The 19,663-nt window shown below is 35.9% G+C and overlaps 1 protein-coding gene across 2 annotated transcripts in view; it reads right to left on the bottom strand.

Moving 5' to 3' along the window:
* Window positions 1-1,537: 1,537 nt before the first annotated feature.
* Window positions 1,538-19,663, bottom strand: part of LOC124163293 (short-chain dehydrogenase/reductase family 16C member 6-like) — a 142,679-nt gene continuing 124,553 nt past the window's right edge. The window contains exons 3-8 of one of the 2 annotated variants that reach the window (XM_046540094.1): window positions 15,433-15,543; window positions 14,628-14,789; window positions 13,130-13,212; window positions 11,588-11,704; window positions 7,116-7,265; window positions 1,538-1,881 (exon numbers count right to left, since the gene is read on the bottom strand). In XM_046540094.1, the coding sequence (XP_046396050.1) occupies window positions 7,160-7,265; window positions 11,588-11,704; window positions 13,130-13,212; window positions 14,628-14,789; window positions 15,433-15,543 (579 nt within the window). In that variant the 3' untranslated portion in view covers window positions 1,538-1,881; window positions 7,116-7,159. The remainder of the gene's footprint in view (window positions 1,882-7,115; window positions 7,266-11,587; window positions 11,705-13,129; window positions 13,213-14,627; window positions 14,790-15,432; window positions 15,544-19,663) is intronic. The other variant, XM_046540093.1, reaches the window with a different exon arrangement.

The following is a 19,663-nucleotide window of genomic DNA, read 5'->3' as shown; positions in this document are numbered from 1 at the left end:
GATTCGTCACCCAGCATTAGTGTATTCATAATATACAAATTATTTGGTTTTAGAAATACCGGTTTAGACGAATGGCAACGGTCAATTTTAACCTCATTTGAAAAAGGCCAGATTGGCGCCCATGCGATGCCACTCCACGTGATGTCACAGGGGCCTAGATGCTATACGAGTAGTCAGGAGTTTTACATCGTCTGAGATTTCCAATGCATGAATGAGGCACAGAGCTCAGGGAAACATCTCATAATAATCATTTACTAAAATTGCCTATGGTCGGAAATTATCCTTCGTTTGATGGGGTATTAATAATCCTCATTTAAGCCTTCTAATGCATTTGCATTGGTAGATTTATGGCCTAATTTATGGAGTGTTGAACTATGTTATGAGGATTCGTACGTTCAATTGTGGATGAAGCAGCCTAAAACGATTTAGCTTAATTTTCATGAGAAGGAAATTCACGTTTTCAAACTATAATCATAAGCTCTAAAAAGCTGTTCTTTTTGTTGGTCTTTGAGCTACTCAACGAACTAATTTCAAATTTACGCAGTTCATAAGAATAATGACATTCCCGAATAGCACCTCAGATACCACTGACGCCATGCTTTGAGATAGAGTGGAAGGTGGGAAAGTCCTTGGCTGCAGAAGCATGGTGCCAGCTAAACCTGGGAGGCTAATTATAAGGTATGCACAGAGAGAAATCAAAATAATAAAAAGTTCAATAATTTAAGTACACCAGGACTAGCCTCAGTGATAACTTCATGGTGTCACCCAAAATGCACAAATGCAAAAATTCCTCCAGGAAAAAATAAATTGCCTTGACCGGACTCATTGGGCTTTGCTCTCCAGCTGTTGTGCAGTGTGCACCACTTTGACTGTTAGTCACATAATATGCTCAGCAGTCCAGACCGTCTTGTCCACGACAGTCCTCAAATTTCCAGAGGGGGGAATGATGACTTGGTAGCTTAACTGGGTAAAGCAGTACACTTTCAAAATCCTTGTTACAAGCATACACATTCTGATTGTATTCTAGGTTTCATTCCACAAGACTCCTCACTACCTCCGTCACATCATAGGTATGACGTAACTGAAACCGAACTGATCATTGACCATAGTTTGTGCTAGACTCCATTTGCCTATTTATGATTCTCAGTATCTTTTTCGCCACTTTTAATAGTAGGATATAGGGCCTATTTTCTCAGCATTCCTTAGCTTTCTTTTCTTATTGCGGAATTAGAACTAGCTTAATGAAATCCTCAGGATATTACCCCTCCTTATAGATCCTGCATTCAAGTTTGAAAAACCCTCTTTTTCTAGCCTTATCTTAATTCTTCAGAAGCTCATACAGGATGCTGCCCAAGATGACTGCTTTCCTTCATTTCCTGAATAGTTTCTTGATTTATGAGTCTAAGATTATCCTCCCCCATTCCTATTGTTAAATTTGGCCAATATGCTGAAAGCTTATTTGCAGTTGGGTACAATTCTTCCTCAGATAAATTTCCAGGCTCTGCACCATCCCCATACAAGGGAAAACATATGTAAGTCTATTTTCATAACATTTATTCAAATTTTTACAAGTATAATATATATAAATCTCTAAAATATGTAAAAGGCACATGTACATGAAAAAGAAGGTAATTTCCTTAACTAATAAATGTAAATTATCACGGTTTCCTCTCCGTCGGACAAGGACACCTAACCCTGAATGACTGGCCAAGACCCTCCGTCCCTTGGTCTCCTTTTCTCTTGATGATCTCCTCCCTCTCTTGTAGCCCAGTGAGGGTCTCTTCCTTCTTAATGGTGCCCTTATGGAGATCAACAAACTCTTGCATGGTTGGTGCAATCAGGATGCGTAGGAACAGGTTCGAGCAATTCCAAGGGAATATGCTATAAAAGGAATTAATGCAAGAAGCAAACAAGTGTCAAACATAAATTCCAAGATTTGAAAGTATTTTTGCAAGTTTAATCATAAGGAAAAGAGGTATCTGCTTGCCTTCTTTCACTAGAATACATTTTCCTGTTTTCAGGAAAAGATTTCTCTGAGTGGTCACTGACAATTGGCAAAGAAAGATATTAGGTACAGGGAAAGAAGTCCCAAAAAATACTGACCACCACCTACTGCAAGTTTCATTGCCCATCAATCCATTACCTACATTGTTATATTGCACAAAAGTTGAAAAATAGGAATCCATTCACAATTCCACGAATAAGAAACAATTTTGTATTATTAATTTTCATAGGATGCCCACAAATAATTACACCCCAACATGTAACATATAATTTTGTATCACTTCATCTTAATACCTCATTGTAAATATATGCCCGAGAAAGAAACTTTTACATCCACAACACAGAAAATTGTATTAGCTACTTTTGGTATGTTAGCAGTCAGGATAAATTAATTACACGTAAAGAGGAGACACTTAGGTAAATATATATGTATAACAAATAGAAAAACACCATTTGTGCTAGTGGCATATCTCTCTAATGGAGAATAATTTGTAAAATATGTTTGTAACATGCAGCATTTAAAGTAGATAAAGACAGCGTAGGTGTCCACTTTCATTTATTGTAATCAGGAATTTTTTTATTGCAAGCATTAACATCCATTTCATTCATTGGAATTATAGATGAAACTAATGGGAAAACGAAGCTCCTCACTAGAAAGATTTAATTTTAAATGAGAGGCAATAAATGCTAAATATGTACAACAAATATCCATTTGAAGTACATACATAGGTATATGTTTTTAGATGTAGTTAATATTGAGGATTCATTTGTACCACCCACCACCTTCCCTCAATGTTGCATGCAATGACTTCGCATTTCCTCCTGTAAGAAGGAGCCTTGAGTTAAAGATAAGGTAGTGATTTGCTAATACCCCAGTGGCCTTTTATGTTGGGCCTTCATGGAAATACATATGTATTACCTCTCAAGGGTCAAAGAGTAGTAATGAAAGGCAGTGTTAGCTGATGCTGATGCACAAAAACTAATATGTTTACTTCCAACACCTCGATAACAGTGCATTATCTGCCTTTCTGTATCAGGGTACCAAAAAATTAAATATGTGATAATGAAGCCACCACGCTCTGGATTATGATAATTCATCTGGAGGGATTTCATCTGGCCACACCCACAGCCACCAGAAAACCCAATGGTTACTCCACCATTCACTGGACTTAAGTAGACTCCCATTTTCTTCTATCATAAATTAGTAATAGTATCTCTTTAAATACACCAAAGGATGCAGGTCGCCATGAAAAATTATTTGACAAAGCTAGGATTTGAACCTGGATCTCCTGATCGCTGGTCAGGCATGTTAGCCAGTTACACCACCAACTTAACTTTAACTTGTTTTCATAAAATTGACCTAAACTCCAGGAAACATTATAACATGTATTAAACGAGGTCAAGATAGGAAGAGGAAAAAAAATAATTACACCACCAAGCCATTTTCTCAGAGCAAACTTTGGGAGGGGTTTTCCGTGTAGTGGTCAAGGATTTTTTTAAAATTTGATGGATCATGTGGAAAATCAAAGTGAATTTTCATAACAACTGCAAAGTAACTCAGCGATTCAGTTTAATTCAGTTAGACTTCAAAATAACTACGTGCTGGTTTTCATCATAAATATTTTCTATGTCCAGATTGAATACCAAGTACGATTTTTATAGTGTATTATGATCACTTGATTTTAGCATACTTATTTTAATCCCTGATGTATCACAAAATGCACTTTGCGACCAAATGAATTCCCTACAAACAGTCAAAAGGGAGTGGATAAGTAACATAAAACGGGCACCAAAGATTGAAACCTTGTGAATTTTACGGAGTAGCTTATGGATAAAAAACAAGCCAGTACTGACAGCATGACGGTGCAGACACTGAGATGTTTTTTGTTGGTGGTGCAGGTTAATTGGTATCATCTTTAATTTTTCTTGAAGATGGCAGAAAAAATGGGGAATAATTAAAACACTCAGTGCAGAGCACGTCCGTTGACGTGCTGTGCCAGCTGGGCCAGGAGCCCCTTTTCCGCCTCCGTACATGAAAAATATCCACTTCCAAGTCTTCTGATCATGGGTAGGGCCTTCAGCAAGCTTCCCTCTTTCGAACCGTGAGCGCCATTTGTAAAAAGCAGTATTTGAACAGAAGTTATGGCCTGGAAACCTCCCTCTATTTTTCTTTCTTATTTTAACGGCCAGTTTTGACGACTTTAACCCTTTCGCGCCGAATGCCTCACCTGTGCGGCGAGGATTTTATTCCTTAAACAACGAATGCCACACCAGTGCGTCCTGAATGTTCTTACCCTAACCAACCGCGCCTGTGCGGCACAGGTCGAAAAAAGTGACCGTCGCGGACACAATAGACCCACGGACGCGGTCGCCCCTCACGATCCGCCTTAGCGCGAGCCCAGTCCCATCTTCGGACGCTCAGGTCGACCCTTTCTTATCCTCTCCACGCGGTCAACTACTGTTATTTGCGGTGTGTTTTCCAAAAAATATTTGTTGCGCACTTTTGAAATTCAATGCTAGAAATGATTTCATCTTTTTTTGCTGACCACATGGAAATTTCAAACAAAATTCTAACGTTAATCTCAACGGAGTTATTGAACCACTAGTAAATACATTAAATCCGTCTAAATCAACGTTAGAACTTCGTTTAAAATTTCTGCACGCTCAGAAAAAAACACAAAATTCATTTTGAATGTAAAAAAATCGGTGCGAGCCACAAATATTTTCATATATTTTGCATTAACATTTTAGCCAGTTGACCGCGAACTCGTGCTACGAAGGGGCTTTTAATCCTTCTAGGGTCTGGGACAGAGGCCGAGGAAAGGGATCGGCGCCCTCTGAGTTGGGTCCAAAAATGGTTGGGGAGGGAACCACTGCCTTCAGTTGACGCGAAAACGCTTCGTACAAGGAAGTAAAGAAAACTTTCAAGAGACTCGTATTGCGGAAGAATTTCCCTGAACCAAGGTCCGGCGCGAAAGGGTTAATGAAAATCGGGCCTGCATTGAATGTGTTAATGGGTTTTGATTTGCTTACTTCCAAAACTATGTGCGGTAATTGAAAATACTTCGTCCTTAACAACCTTATTGGGCTAGAAAAGTGTTGCACAATTAATGAACCCAAGAGTTTAAGGGGGGGAGGATCTTGACTTGAAGGAGTTATTCCAGGAACTCTTAGTTGTGCTATATATATCTATGAATAGGTTTGAGAATGAGAGCCAGACCAAAGGTATTCCCATGTGATGGTATCTTGTGAAAGGCCTGGCCTGAGGATGATGCAATGCGTTGAAACCATGTTAGTGATCTATTATATATTTTATAGTTTAATTTTCATTCAGTAAGAATGAATTCCATAAAGTAACGGCTCAAAATATCAGTTTGCTCAACTTTTTCAGTTTTTCCTAAAAATTTCTGAAGTAATATTTGACCGAAAATAAATAATCTAATGTATTAAATGTCACATTGAACATAATTTTACTTAATTAGCTTCAACAGTGAATTTCCTCGCTAATATTCAATCTGATTTCTCTTTTGTAAAAGGATCTTGAATCACATCAGTTTACAAAAAGTCACTCTTGTTGTAAGAAATTGAGTGAAATTCAGTTTCGGTGGAATTAATGCATAAGTAAATGAAAACTTATTATGTAGCAATTATTGGGACAATGTAGCTGAGAGAGACCTTTGTTTCAGAAATTCAGTGAAGCCTGAAATTTTTACTTCACACCTCATTGTAACCTAATCATAATCAATCATGTTATTTCAATGTAGAATTTGAATACATCAGCTATTAGTTAAGGTCCCAATTACTTTGTTAGGAAGTACAATGAAGATGGTTTAACAATTTTTACGAACATTTGCACCAAAATTATTCATGACTTAAAATTTGTTCCACGAAAAGATGCATAAGGCTTTGTTAAAACAATGAAAGGGTATAATCAAGAACTACGGAAGATTTCTAAATATCTGTTACATCTACTCTTTGTGGAGCAAAAACATGCATAAAGTTTGTAAATTATATAGCAAAACAGGATATTAGCTTAAGGAAGCCTTAACAAAAGGAAACATTACTAGGAAAGTATGTATGCATTTATTTTTGCTATGTTAATTATCCAAAACTAATGCATGCTGAGCGTGGAAAAAAAATGCTTGCAACAAATTATGGTGTTAATAGTTCTCAAATTTACCTTGCACATTTTTGAGAAATGATGAATAGGATTTTAAAATTTTGGTATTATAATGTAGCATTTTAAATAATCCCATGATTCCTTTCCTTTCATATTTTTTCATGCCTTAATCCTCCTCTTGTACCTGAGTTAACTCAATGAGTCATCTGCAGATTGGCGATTCGCATAATTTTGCAGACTAAAATGACTGCGTAATGGAATGGCAAAACTGTTCATGTATTTCTTTACTTGCACTTTAAAACAATGCATCAGCATATTGCAAATTCATGCCATGCTAAGTATTTGTGGTTCTATGTCTTTGTGGTAATAGATAAGAAACCGGAATGACAACCTCAGTTTTACATCTAGCTTATGGTTATAAATGATACGTGTTGTTAGTCACACATGCATAGTAAAATACTATATTAACTTGATTTTTTATATACTAAAAAAAAGCATGCTCAAATTGTCCAAGAAAGTTCTTTTTAACCAGTTTGAACATGTTTGAAAGAATATGGCATAGGAAAAGTATAATTAGCATTTCAGGGAACCACAATTAGGGCCAGAAATTATTCCAAATAATCTTCATATTTCGAAACACAACAAACTTGTGGCTCTGCTGGAATCGTATCTCATTAGGAAAGCAAATAAGTGTAATGGAGTCCCTTCGTGAAAGTTTTGGATCCCTCCGTCAATAGAATAATGGTATCACATTCGTAATTTTTTTTTAAACGGCAACAGTTCTCATTTCTCAAGGTTGTGATTCTCCTTAAGGATATTTGTACATCATAACAAAATGCTTCCTGGCAAGAGCCCAAATTTCGTTGTCTTCCATCATTATACAACTGAAACAACGACAGAAAGAGAGAGATGCCAAAAGCACATTAAACCAAACCAATTCTAATCAACTACTAAAACTTAAAAGATACAAACAGAGAAATCCATTATTCACCTCTACTTAACCAATTATCATCCACACAATGTTATGATACCCTCCTAATCTCCTTTCTTTCTCCCAGTTCTCCCCTGGAAAGTGCTCATCGATTCTGTGACCAGAAATATGTTCTTTGCAGCATACACAAGAGCTTGAGGCGGCAGAATACTAAAGGAAAAGGTATACATATTCAGACCAAAAGAACAGAAGATATTAGCCATTAGATAGGTAGCAATTGATTTGATTTACCACCTCAGCCTTTTCTTTTGAATAAATTTCAAATTCTTTGTGGTCAGTAAATCAATGATCTGAGTTGACAGAAAAAAAATTCAATTGCTAACCATCTCATTGGTATTTATATGCGAAAGAAAGGTATAATATCCATGTACCAGCAAATGTGATTTTAACGAATGCTATAGGAGAATTATTACCATGGTGGATAAGAGGGGCAACATACCATTATCAATTAGGTAAGAATGTACAAATTTACAGTGGCAAAGGCAGCTCTTAAGGCTATTAATACTTACAATTAGCCATAAGCGATAAGCATGTACACATCCGAAACCACAACAGCTGGTATTTTCTCACCCAACAAATTATGTCCATTAATATGTACAAAATTCACTTTCTACAGCAAGGAAATGAAAATGATATTTTATACAAAAGGCTAAGCATAAATAGAAGCCAAAGGATAGGCTGCTACTGGTGTTAAGGTAACACTGAAATTTATGTATTTACAACAAGGATATGAAAGAAGCAGTTCACCATTTTTAGATAGCCATTTATTACAAGAGAAACATAAAAAAAGTGATGCCAGAAACTTGGCGCCTTTTTTCTGAGCCAAATGTTAAATATATACATATTTAGAAATGAAACTAGAATTAATTTAGAAATATTTCACCAAAATAATTGATTGGAAACATATAAATATTTACTAATGTATTCAGCATTAATTAATTGGTTATGAATATAATCAAAGCATTTATATAAATTGCTTGCCAAGCTTGGCAGGGAAAGTGCTATTGGCAGCAATTTATGTAGGCATGTACACATATATGATTAAAAATTAATTTATATTAACATGACTACCATAAACATTTGAATAGAAGGGGTAATTGGTCAACAAATTCTGTTTTCTCCCCGAAGCACAGATATCTCTTTCATTTAGGCTTCAATTTTGCCTGATTTTGTAGTTCCCTTTGACTCATCTTTAGAATTGTCATATTTTCAAGTAATATTTCTTAAAAATAAATTTTAGGAAGCATTTAATACAATGGCATGATGGGCTTAGATGGGAGGAAAGCATAGGTTTATCAAACCCAACTGTGGAACTTGATTAATTATTAGATTATGGCAATGCCCATTTCCTTCCAAGGGTCAGATATTTACATACAAAGGTCATATGAAAGGGGTCACTTGAGAAACTATTACTTAAGGCCCTTACTCTTGATTAATGAAGGAAACTTTTGAATTCAGGATCCAACCCAATGGTTGGTAATAATCATTGATTGACAAAAATGGTGGATTCATTTGTAAATGCATTGCATATGATGCTGTTCAAACCACATTACATAAATGGTAGACAAGATGTGGACTCCGTCTGTGGAAATCTACGAATTTTTTTCCTTCAAAATGTCTTCATGATACCAGTACAGTGTTATCTGCAATTACTTCTGCTTTTCATGCACACACTGTAATATGTGAGCAGCGTATTTCTATGGCACGTATTTCAAGCATTTTGGACTAAGCGAAAAAGCCCGTGAAACCTTGATACCACGTCAGTCAAGCTTATAGGATTTATTAGAGGACGGTTAGGGTACTTGCAAGTCAAAATTAGCTACTTTAAGGGGATAATTTATCCTCACCAAACAGTAATTTTAGGTGGGATATGAACTGATCACAAATCCAAGGATGATTTACCTAAGTAATATTCATGACAGTGATGGCCAGTTGTCAGGAAAAAGTAATCAACACTTTTTGGGTAAAGTCTCATTCGATTTGAAGTTATTTTAATTTTACTGCAATCCTACTCTTTGAGTGATAGAATTGCATTTATACAATTATTAGATCACAAAAGAATTATCTATTCATATCCAAGTAGTCTCTGTTGTTTATTATCGTATTATACCTCACTCATTCAATGGGCAAAAAGAAATGCCTATCAATGAAGTAGGGAGTAAATGTGACAAAATTGAATGTTAGAAAATGTATTTAAAATACTGAAATAACTTTACCTTTATTATATAGTGATAAAAAAATCTTTGGAAAAAGTTGAAGTTCTTAGGTTCAAGTCACACCTGTGCCTTTAATTTGTGAGAATTAGACATCCCTTTTTGTGCAGTTATTAAGAAATAAACATACTAAAAATAGTTGAGACTACCTGAGAAAGTGCATTTATCCATCCAAATCAATTCAATTTAATTTGCTTTTCAGTAATAACTTATAAAAGTAATTGTGCCATCAAAATGTTGATGGAGACTTTCTTGGGGTGGTGCAGCATGCGTAGCAAGATTTTTTGGTTGACACTTTCGGTTTGGGTGTCTATGGGGAGGACACATCCAGGAAAGCAAGGAAGTTGGAGAAACTTCGGAAAAAGAAGGGAAACTACTCTCTTACTTAGCGTTTCTCGAACAATGCAGAGACGAGGACACATTACCAACCTGTGTCAATGTCCAACATAATTTACAGACAAAGAAGGCCAAGAAAATTCTTCAAAGAGCTAGTCATGCTCTGCTGAGAGAACACGTGTATTACACCCGCACCGAACTTCACCTTTACCCAAACAGACGAATCAGAATGCACCTAGCGCAAACCAAGGCCTCTATAAGATGGGCGAAAACCTGCATCAAACACTCTTCAAACCTAAAGACGCCAGCTGCAATGCTGGCTAAACTGTTGTCATGAAGATGAATTGATGCGGAGGTCAACCCGAAAACCTTGCTATGCAATTGTGCCATCAATTGCTATACAAATTTTAAATGTTAGGTTTTTCCATGACGGATAAATTTTTTTGGACTTTTCACATATTTTGCAATCAGTTTTCCTAATTTAAAGAGTGCTGAATTCTATACCCATGCATGTTAAGTTATACCGAATACATTTGAAATAAGCCCAAATTGAAATATCTTAATGCATGTTAAGTCGTTCCAAAAATTATTGATCATGGAGTCATCACGTGTTTCCTGGCCAGTTGAAAGTATTGATGGTCACCAAAATTGCAAAGACTCTATATATCTAGCATCATGCTTGGGATGAAGAATATTTAAGTATGACTGTTCATTTAATCATTGGCTGGTATGCCATAGTACCATTAAAAATTTTTTTTAAAATTTATATGTGCAGTGAAATTTTTTGGCATAACTTTACCAGCTAACGAACCACAGAAACATCAGCTTTATCACATTATAATTGACTAAGAAGTTTTAAACCAATTCAATATCAAGAATCTCATTGGAAAAGTAACTTTTGAAAATGGAAGTTGTTTGCATTATCGATACATAATTCCAATATTTGTGGTAGAAACCTGAACAAAACTATAGTTTTCTTCACAAACAGATAATGTTTGAGTAAATGAGGCAGAAATTTTCAAATACTGTTCGGCAGGATCAAAAATATGCAAATCAACTGATTTTTATTGTTTTTTTACCATTGAAAAAACAAAATGAATCACTCGCACTTAAAAAAAAACTTTTTTAGACCACCCTACCATCCACACCTGGTCCTCGTTTAAAAGCAAAGAGAGCTTCATCCGTTTTGACAACAGTGAGACGAGAGAAAATGTACAATTATTTTATGACTGCACTGCAGAAGGTCAGGCTTTTTACATTTACTTTTTGTTTAAAGTTTGATGAATTATATTTACTCTTTATATGTACAAACTATTTAAAAGCACAGCAACTAGTTTTGAAATCCCAATGTTAATGTATAACTATTGGCAGGAGGAGACACTCATCTCTTAATGCAATTATTGCTTAGTAATAATAATAGCAAAAAAATGAGTATTTAAAAGAAGGAAATATGAATACATATCCTGTGATAAGTGGCTAGAAATGAACAAAATCAAATTAACACCCATAAAGCCACCACAATTTTCAGTATCAAATTAAAATAAAGAAACACTTTTTTTGTGGGCTCATAAAATACTTTTTTGCAGTGGCCACTCATCTTCATCAATAACAAAATGACAAATATGGTACGTGCAAGACATTTTAAAGAGCTAATTAAAATTAAAAAGGGAATTAAAGATGTCATAAAAGCTTAGATTAAGTTCTATTTCTGCAAAATTATTTAAGTGCACGGGAAATTCTGAGCGTAAGAGATTACTTCCCTAACTAGGTATCTCAAAGTTGAAAGCTGTAATTTAATTATTATTTAATTTAATTAATCTCCAGCCAAAAATATTAAAATGACATAATAAAATTGCATTCTCAATTGCATCTCAGCCCTTTTTAGAATTTTTCAAACTGAATGAAAACACGGCATATACTCACAATTTCAATGCAATGAAGATCTTGAGGTAGCTTGGAATAATGAGATACTTGTCATTTGTGAGGATTGCAGATACTATCTTGTCCACAACGTATGCGGGCTCCAGGATGGGAATTAACCTGCCAAAGATAGTGGCTCCTTATGATGAAAAACTCGAGAGCATGTCTTACTTGTTAATTTCATAATCATTTCATCATATTAACATCTATGTAATCATTTAGTGAGATAATTAGAGCAATTTTCACGTCAATAAAGTTTTCTAATAAATGAATCTTGACATATATAATCAACTTGCTTTCATTTTATGCTTTTATTAGGACCTGCATGGCCAGCGATATAAATCTCCTGGCACCCCCTCCAAAGAAATTTTTTTCTATGGGGTGACTTCCTGCAATACATCTGCTGAGAAGTCCACTTGGCCAGAGGTACCTCTATTTTGACTCTGCATTTTTTTATGCATGTACATTCCCAGATTCAAAGATAAGTTATGATGAAAAAAAATCTTCCTCTCTTTTAAGTTTCATATTAAAAATGGATGAAGGCTTTGAACACCCCGAAACAAAATCCTCAAATTTTGCAGTGGCCCACAGTGCTGTAGTTGGGCCAGTACGGTATACCCCCTAAAATCCAAACTCGTTATAAGCGTACTGGTTAAATTATTATCTTTTTAAATCTGTAAAAAAATAGCCCTACTATAAATTGTCCGATGGATTTCAGGAAGAAAAATCGGAAATGATTATTTACTTGTTCAGAGTTATCTCGTGGCACAACTTGGAACTAATAAAAGAGTTGGAGTTTGACATTGAAATCGCGCCCGGGTGTATAATACATGTTCAGCTGTTTGCAAATTTTGGTGAGTACCACCTAAATTTTTTACCTAACTACAGCACTGGTGGCCCAGGGAAAAGAATTATATAGTTTCCAAGTAGGCTTCCGCGGAGATTATGATGATATCTGGTGATTTTTCCGGGTATTCTTCCGCATTTATCCATTTTGTAGGACAATATTATCTTCAGTGGACCTGAGGAAGCCAACTGGAATGTTGGCAAAATATTGTCCTACAAAATGGATAAATGCGGAAGAATAGCCGGAAAAATCACCAGGTATCAAAAGAATTATATGATACCCAGAATTTGTTACTATCACACGTCTGTGTCAAAGTCTGGGGTGAGCTCTACCACCACCTATCCAAACCAATTTTCGGGTTGAATAACTGAGTGAGTGAATTTAACTTCATCACTATGTAAATGGAATAGATAGGTTATTCAAGGAAATGTATATATGTGTAGTTTTCTGATGAATGTGAATTGACCACAAAACAATTAGCATAGGCAACCCACATATGTACCACCAAAGGTCCCCTTAGGTCTATTGAATCAAAGTGCATAGTTTCTTCATGAGATTAACCCATTACTTCCACACATTTGATCATTATACCAAATTTAATGTGAATTTTATCCGAAAAATATTTTTTTTTAATCTTTTCACCAATTCATTTCAGAAAGAATTTGAATTACAATTCACACACATATTCCATAAAATACCTGGATTTTACTCCTTCAAACATGCCTGTATTAATGTAATACGGGCAAACTACAGTGGTATGAACTCCAGTTATACCAGAGACCTGAAAGCAAAACATTGAAGAGCAAATTAATTGACAGGGAATCAATAATGTTGCCCAAGGAGTTCTTGGAATTTTCTCATTTAAAGAGTTAACTATTTAAGTTCTCTCTTAAATACTGATAATTACTTCAAAAAAATGGCTCAAAAACAAGAATTAATTCCAGCCAAATTACTATTTTTCAAATTTTTATCCATCTTCAACAAATAATATTAATAACCTCTAATTTAAAATGTGTGTTTCAATTTTAAACATTTTACTATAGCAGTTACAGATTTTACTCTATCAAACCTCATTTTGGGTTTTGTTAATTATTGATATTTTTAATGCTAAGTAATTAATGATTAAGGTGTAAAAATGCAGCTAAGAAGCATTTGGTGGGTTAGCATTAAATTTTTACCTGCCGCTGAGACTCTGGGTTATTAATGAGGACCCTCTTGTGCCTGAGACTGAATCGGAACTTCAGTGTTGACAATTACCCAGCCTCTCACCAAAGAAGGCCAATGACACCAAATTATTATCAGTACATTCTATAACATTTATATTTTTAAACGTTAGAAAAAATTCTTTGTATGTATTGCTCCAATAAAAAATTGGACGTTTAACAAAATTTTGAAATGATTATCTCACATTTCAAGGCTGCCCATCAATTACTCCTCATAATGCCAAAACTCAACCCTTCACCTGAATATACCATATTTTTGTGGCTTAAGCATCAGTCCATTCCCAGCTATTCCTGTGGGCTTAAGAATTCTCTTTAATATTAAATCCTTATTTTGAAAAATTTTCATACCATCCAGTTACTCCTCCAATATTTTGAATGGTGTCATAGAAAATTTTTTCAACAGAAATGACCATTTTCAAGGAGTACTGTATGTGATCCTTCCAAAGCAATACTCTGCTTACTATACAGATACCTCCATTGTTTATAGGATAAATGAGAAAGACCAAACTGCTGAAGGGTTCCCAAATAGTGTAAGTATGTATGTCCCTTTCCTTTGTGGGTTTATGATGTAGTGAGTTCTTCGGGAGTGTCACTCATTAGCAATTTGTCGCAGGATTTTAAAAGTTAACTAAGGAGTGAGCGTGATCACTTGGTCCCATCAGCCAACTATCAATCCACAGGCTAAAATGTGAACTCAGACATTAGAGGGTCCTCACTATTAAGAGTTGCCCTGAGGACTTGCAGGTAGGCAAAAATTTAGCATGGCCCGGCCAAATGACTTTTTGCCAAAAGTGCTAATAAATAAATGCTTTGGATTCCAGTAATGAATCCCCAAATTGGCTTTTATACTCAACATGTTTAACTGTCTGACTTTTTTAACCACTGCAAATGAATTTGAAAGCAAATATTAAGATCCTTGCATAGGTAAGAAAGAAAAAGTTTAATGGGCTGATTCCTGAGCTCGCTGACGTACCTCAAGCTCCAGTCTTATGGCTTCATCAAAACCAACAACAGCAAATTTGGAGGAACAATAATCAGCCAACTGATTGACCCCAACAAGTCCAGCTAATGAGGCAATTGTGACTATGTGACCATGGTTATCATTGATCATGTCAGGCAAGAAAGCTTTGGCAGTCTGAAAAATAATCAAACATACGTATGTATTAAATTTTTGGTATGAGCTTATTACCTCATGAGAACATATAGGCACATTTATACCACATCTTATATAAGGATTCACTTTCAGACAACAGATCTAAAAACTAAAGCAGTTAAACCTGCCAAAATAATAATAGGATTTCATAAGCTGTAGGAGAGGTGAAATATGTAATTAAGTGGAATTCTGTTAGTATGCAAGTCTTTTCATTGAGAATTTAGCACATGATATTTCTTTATTATTATAAAATTGAATGAAAGTCTTCATCATGATGATGATAGATGAATTTATTTTATTGCCAAGTTAGTTATCGGCTATATACAACTACATATGTATAATAACTTTGGTACCGGTATTTTCCTATGTAGGAAAAATTCCTTTTAGCTCTAACTCTGAATAGTAATTTTCTTTACTTATAGCAATTGTCTATCATTCTTCTGAGTTATGGAGACTTTAATTTTGCATCAAAGTTATATTATTTTGGATATTTTGGTTAGAATTCACCAAAATTAGACCTTTATCAAACAATCCATCTCCGTTATTACTTTGAGGATTATATCACTACCTTTTCATAAGTATACACAGAGTAGAAAAATTGTACCTTAGCAATACTTTTTCTTACCCAGAAATGAGCCAGGACATTGACATCAAATGTCCTTTGCACCATAATATCTGGAGTATCAAGGAGATTTTTCCCAGACACTATTCCTGCATTGTTGATGAGTATCCTCACCTGGAAGAGATACAGAAAACATTAACGATCCTAAAACACATTATATGCAATAGTGAAAAATTTCAGTGGACAGCCTCTGTTTATTTTATGCTACTCCAATAATAATATCAAAGCTCTCACTCCTTCTATCACTTTAGTTTTGTCCATTATTTGTTAAAATAAATTGAATACGTAACTCCCTTCTTTTCCTTATGCTCCCATAATCCTTGAATAAGAAAAGATAATTTTGATGCTTTGCTTGAATTCTTGCATGCTTTTGATGCTTGAACTAGATAACATTTTAAAGGAAATTAATAGAACATCCAATTCAATGGAAATCCTAATACAGGAATTTCTACTAGGCTTCAAAATCATTTCATTTATTTCTTGATGCCCGTCCACAGGGAGCAGTGGTGAGAATGAGGTCTAGGTTGAGTCATCCCTCATAGGATCATGTCCATGCTGATGATGAATCTCTTCCTGAATTGGTATGCCACATATTAGGCCAATAAAGGGCTGATATTGGTCCAGTATGATAAACTGAACTTTCAATGGCTAATGAATGGCAATAAATGTCAATTTGAGCCTAATATCTGTACCCCACAACACATTTTGCTGCTGCAAGAACAACCATTAGGCCTAATCATAAATACTGTATACTAATCTATATGGTACCTAAACTAAATATTGAGCACCCGTCAATTAATATTGAAGTAATATAAACACTATGGACCTAACAAGGATGTCGACTTACAAAAAATATTGGTGGGGCCCAAACCGGGGATATTGTCCCGGCAAATTTATAAGTAGTGAGTTTTAAATTTTTTAAGCATTTTAGAAGAGTCATGTGTTCAACATTAGAATCCCGATAACTCGAATCTCGATATATGGACACTCTGGGGAAAATCGACAAGCCTGACACATTTTTTCCTCACACCCATAACGAATTTTTGAGGGGGCTCGGGCCCCCTCAAGCCCCGTGGAATCGGCGCCTTAAGGGCCTAATGCAGGCAACCTAAAAGTAGCTTTCGCAAGGACGAAGGGGCTTCATATAGGCAACACCTCACGTCACCGGAGTTTTGTGGGTTTCATGTAGTTTAGGAGGTTATACTATTGACCACCACCGCCCCCACGCCAGGACAACTTGAGGCCCTTATATAGGATACACTACAAAGCTTTAGTTTAGCGGGCTGAATCGGCTAACCGTAAGAATAACTTAACTCCCAATATACGCAACCCCACTAAACATTGAGCGCTTTGCGGGATTCATTTACTTTCGTGAGCTATCCTACAGAGGACATGATTACAGCCGATGTATGGGTCCACAATATAAGAAAAGGAGAGAGAGATATATCTCTGGTTTCTACGCATTTGGTCAATTTTAAAACACTTAAACCGTGTTACGACTACGTCTCAACTCTCCTTATTAATGAGATGGTCGCTAATTGTCTGATTCTATCCAAAGCAGCTTCTGCGAGTTCATTTCGAGTAAAGTTAAAGAAAAATATATTTATGATAACTGCAGAAGTCGCGTTGGAGGATTATTATCAGGCAATGATTTTAAAAATTGTATGAATTAGCTTGCTTTTTCCAGTTTTGGTCACGATGCTGAAATTCTTCCCAAGTCACCTAATATGAATATTAGCCTCACTATCATATATACTATATAGCTGTCTTCTACTTCGCAGCCGAGCTGAACCTTCTGCTTGTAATGAGGGCCAGCCTGTATTTGCTGGTCAATTTTTTGGTATTTGTCGGTCCTTATCTCATTTCCTGCGATTAACGAATATTAGGAAATAATAAAACACCAATTTTCACTATCGTTTTATTTCTGTTCCAGGACGTTTCTTATCCTGCAAATCTTTACCTTGAGCAAATTAAAAATAGCCTATACTAAGTGAATAAACCCCATTAACAAAAATTTTCAGTTTTTAAATGGTTTTTTCACTATCGTTTGCTACGATCTTCAACAAAATGTTTATGGTGGAAAACATTCTTATGAATGCCTAATACTTTAACATTTTATATTGTACAAATAATAGTCGACATCTAAACCTTGGTGGTAATGTCGAATCACTGGTTTTCACTTTTATCTCCTAAAATGTGGCACACAATAGGGTAGTTTCCTTCATCAAAGAAAACGAAAGGCATTGATTGCGATTCGTTACCCACCATTACTGTATTCATAATACACAAATTATTTGGTTTTTGAAATACCGGTTTAGACGAATGGCAAGGGTCAAATTTTATCCTCATTTGAAAAAGGCCAGATTGGCGCCCATGCGATTCCACTCCGCATGACGTCACAGGGACCTAGTTTCTACACGAGAGGATAGGAGTTATACATCGTCTGAGGTTACCAATGCATGCATGAGGCACAGAGCTCAGGGAAACATGTCTTAATAATCACCTATTAAAACTGGCTAAGTTCGGAAAGTTTTCTTCGTTTGATAAGGTATTAATAAACCTTTTTTAAGCCACGCGCTACCATTCAGCAAGGTACTCAGCTATCCGCTAGCATCCTGCGACGTATCAGCGCTAAGCCTCGCCTCAAGGTCACCTCACCGGGCGGGAGGGGGAACCAGAAATACGACGTACGGAGATATTTCCCGGCATTCATACTTAAGCGTCGCGTTTTCGCGCGCTTGAAAATTTTCACTTTTCATTTAATCGCGAAAAATAGATGTTGTCATTTAAAAATCTAAAATCGTGAAATACGTTCTCCAGGAGTAATAATCTTTCGATTAAAGCAATAAAAAAATAATAGGAAACCACCCTATTGTCGGTGGGTTGGCCGTTCCTGCCATTTGGTAATTACAAAAACTCCAGGAAAAATCTTGAGAAACTATATTTAATTAAAGAATATGCAAAGACTTAGGCGCGGAACACGGTCCATGTATCGTGTATGCAGAAATCATACAATAATTGTGGTTTGAGAGCCTTTTTATTAGGACGCTTTTCAGGGCCAGTATTAATTATTTCCAATGCCTCATCCACCTACGTCAGCTATATAATTACAAGAGGTAACCAATAAGGAAATATTAAGAAAAAACTTGGGGTCATGGACGTCTTTGAGACATCTCCAGAACGAGGCATCGATTGAAAGTCGGCTCATCCAAGGTCACGATTTCAAAACTTCACCCTCTGAAGCAAGTTCGTAAACGGAATGTGAAAATTAGCAAGTTTTTACAACCAAGTTTATGGACGAAAACAGCCAAGGTGTTAATTTCGAGGCTTTTGTAAAAGCTGTAAATACCTCGAGGTAGACGACGAAAACAGTGGAATACGTAAGTTAATGGTTGTTTGAAATCTGCATTTATATGTCAGCGTCAACAAGTCGCGGAGTATCGCTCGAGAGTCCACTTTCTCACGAAATATAGTAGTTACCTTCATCAGAGAAAACGAAAGGCATTGATTGCAATTCGTTACCCAGCATTAGTGCATTCATAATGTACTAATTATTTGGTTTTAGAAATCACAGTTTAGACGAATGTTAACGGTCAATTTTAACCTCATTCGAAAAAGGCCAGATTGGCGGTCATGCGATGCCACTCCACGTGACGTCACAGGGGCCTAGATTCTATACGAGTAGTCAGGAGTTTTACATCGTCTGAGATTACCAATGCATGCATGAGGCACAGAGCTCAGGGAAACATCTCATAATAATCATTCATTAAAATTGCCTATGGTCGGAAATTTTCCTTCGTTTGATGGGGTATTAATAATCCTTATTTAGGCCAAGCTCTATCTGATAGCAGGGTACTCTACGCTACCACTATGCTTGGTAGCAAGAAGCCTGCATCGTAGCGGCGTTCATACCCAGGTAGCCTCAAACAGCAGCAGCCACACGTCACACGGGCTGTTCCTAGCATTCATACTTAGTCGTCGCGTTTTCGCGCGCTTGAAAATTTTTACTTTTCATTTAATTGCGAAAATAAGATATCGTCATTTAAAAATCTAAAAGCGTGAAATATGTACTCCAGGAGTAATAATCTTTCGATTAAGGGAATTTAAAAATAATAGGAAACCACCCTATTGAAGTCAGTAGCACTATCTCGGCTGATCGTAAACCGACAACTTCCTGAAATATTTTTTTTTTAATGTGATTATCTATGGCATTATTTGCTTTTGGCTTTACAGA

The sequence above is a fragment of the Ischnura elegans genome, chromosome 8, assembly GCF_921293095.1.
Source record: "Ischnura elegans chromosome 8, ioIscEleg1.1, whole genome shotgun sequence".
Lineage (NCBI taxonomy): Eukaryota > Metazoa > Arthropoda > Insecta > Odonata > Coenagrionidae > Ischnura > Ischnura elegans.
Note: the sequence above shows the minus strand (reverse complement) of the source record. Positions and strands in the feature narration are given on the sequence as shown.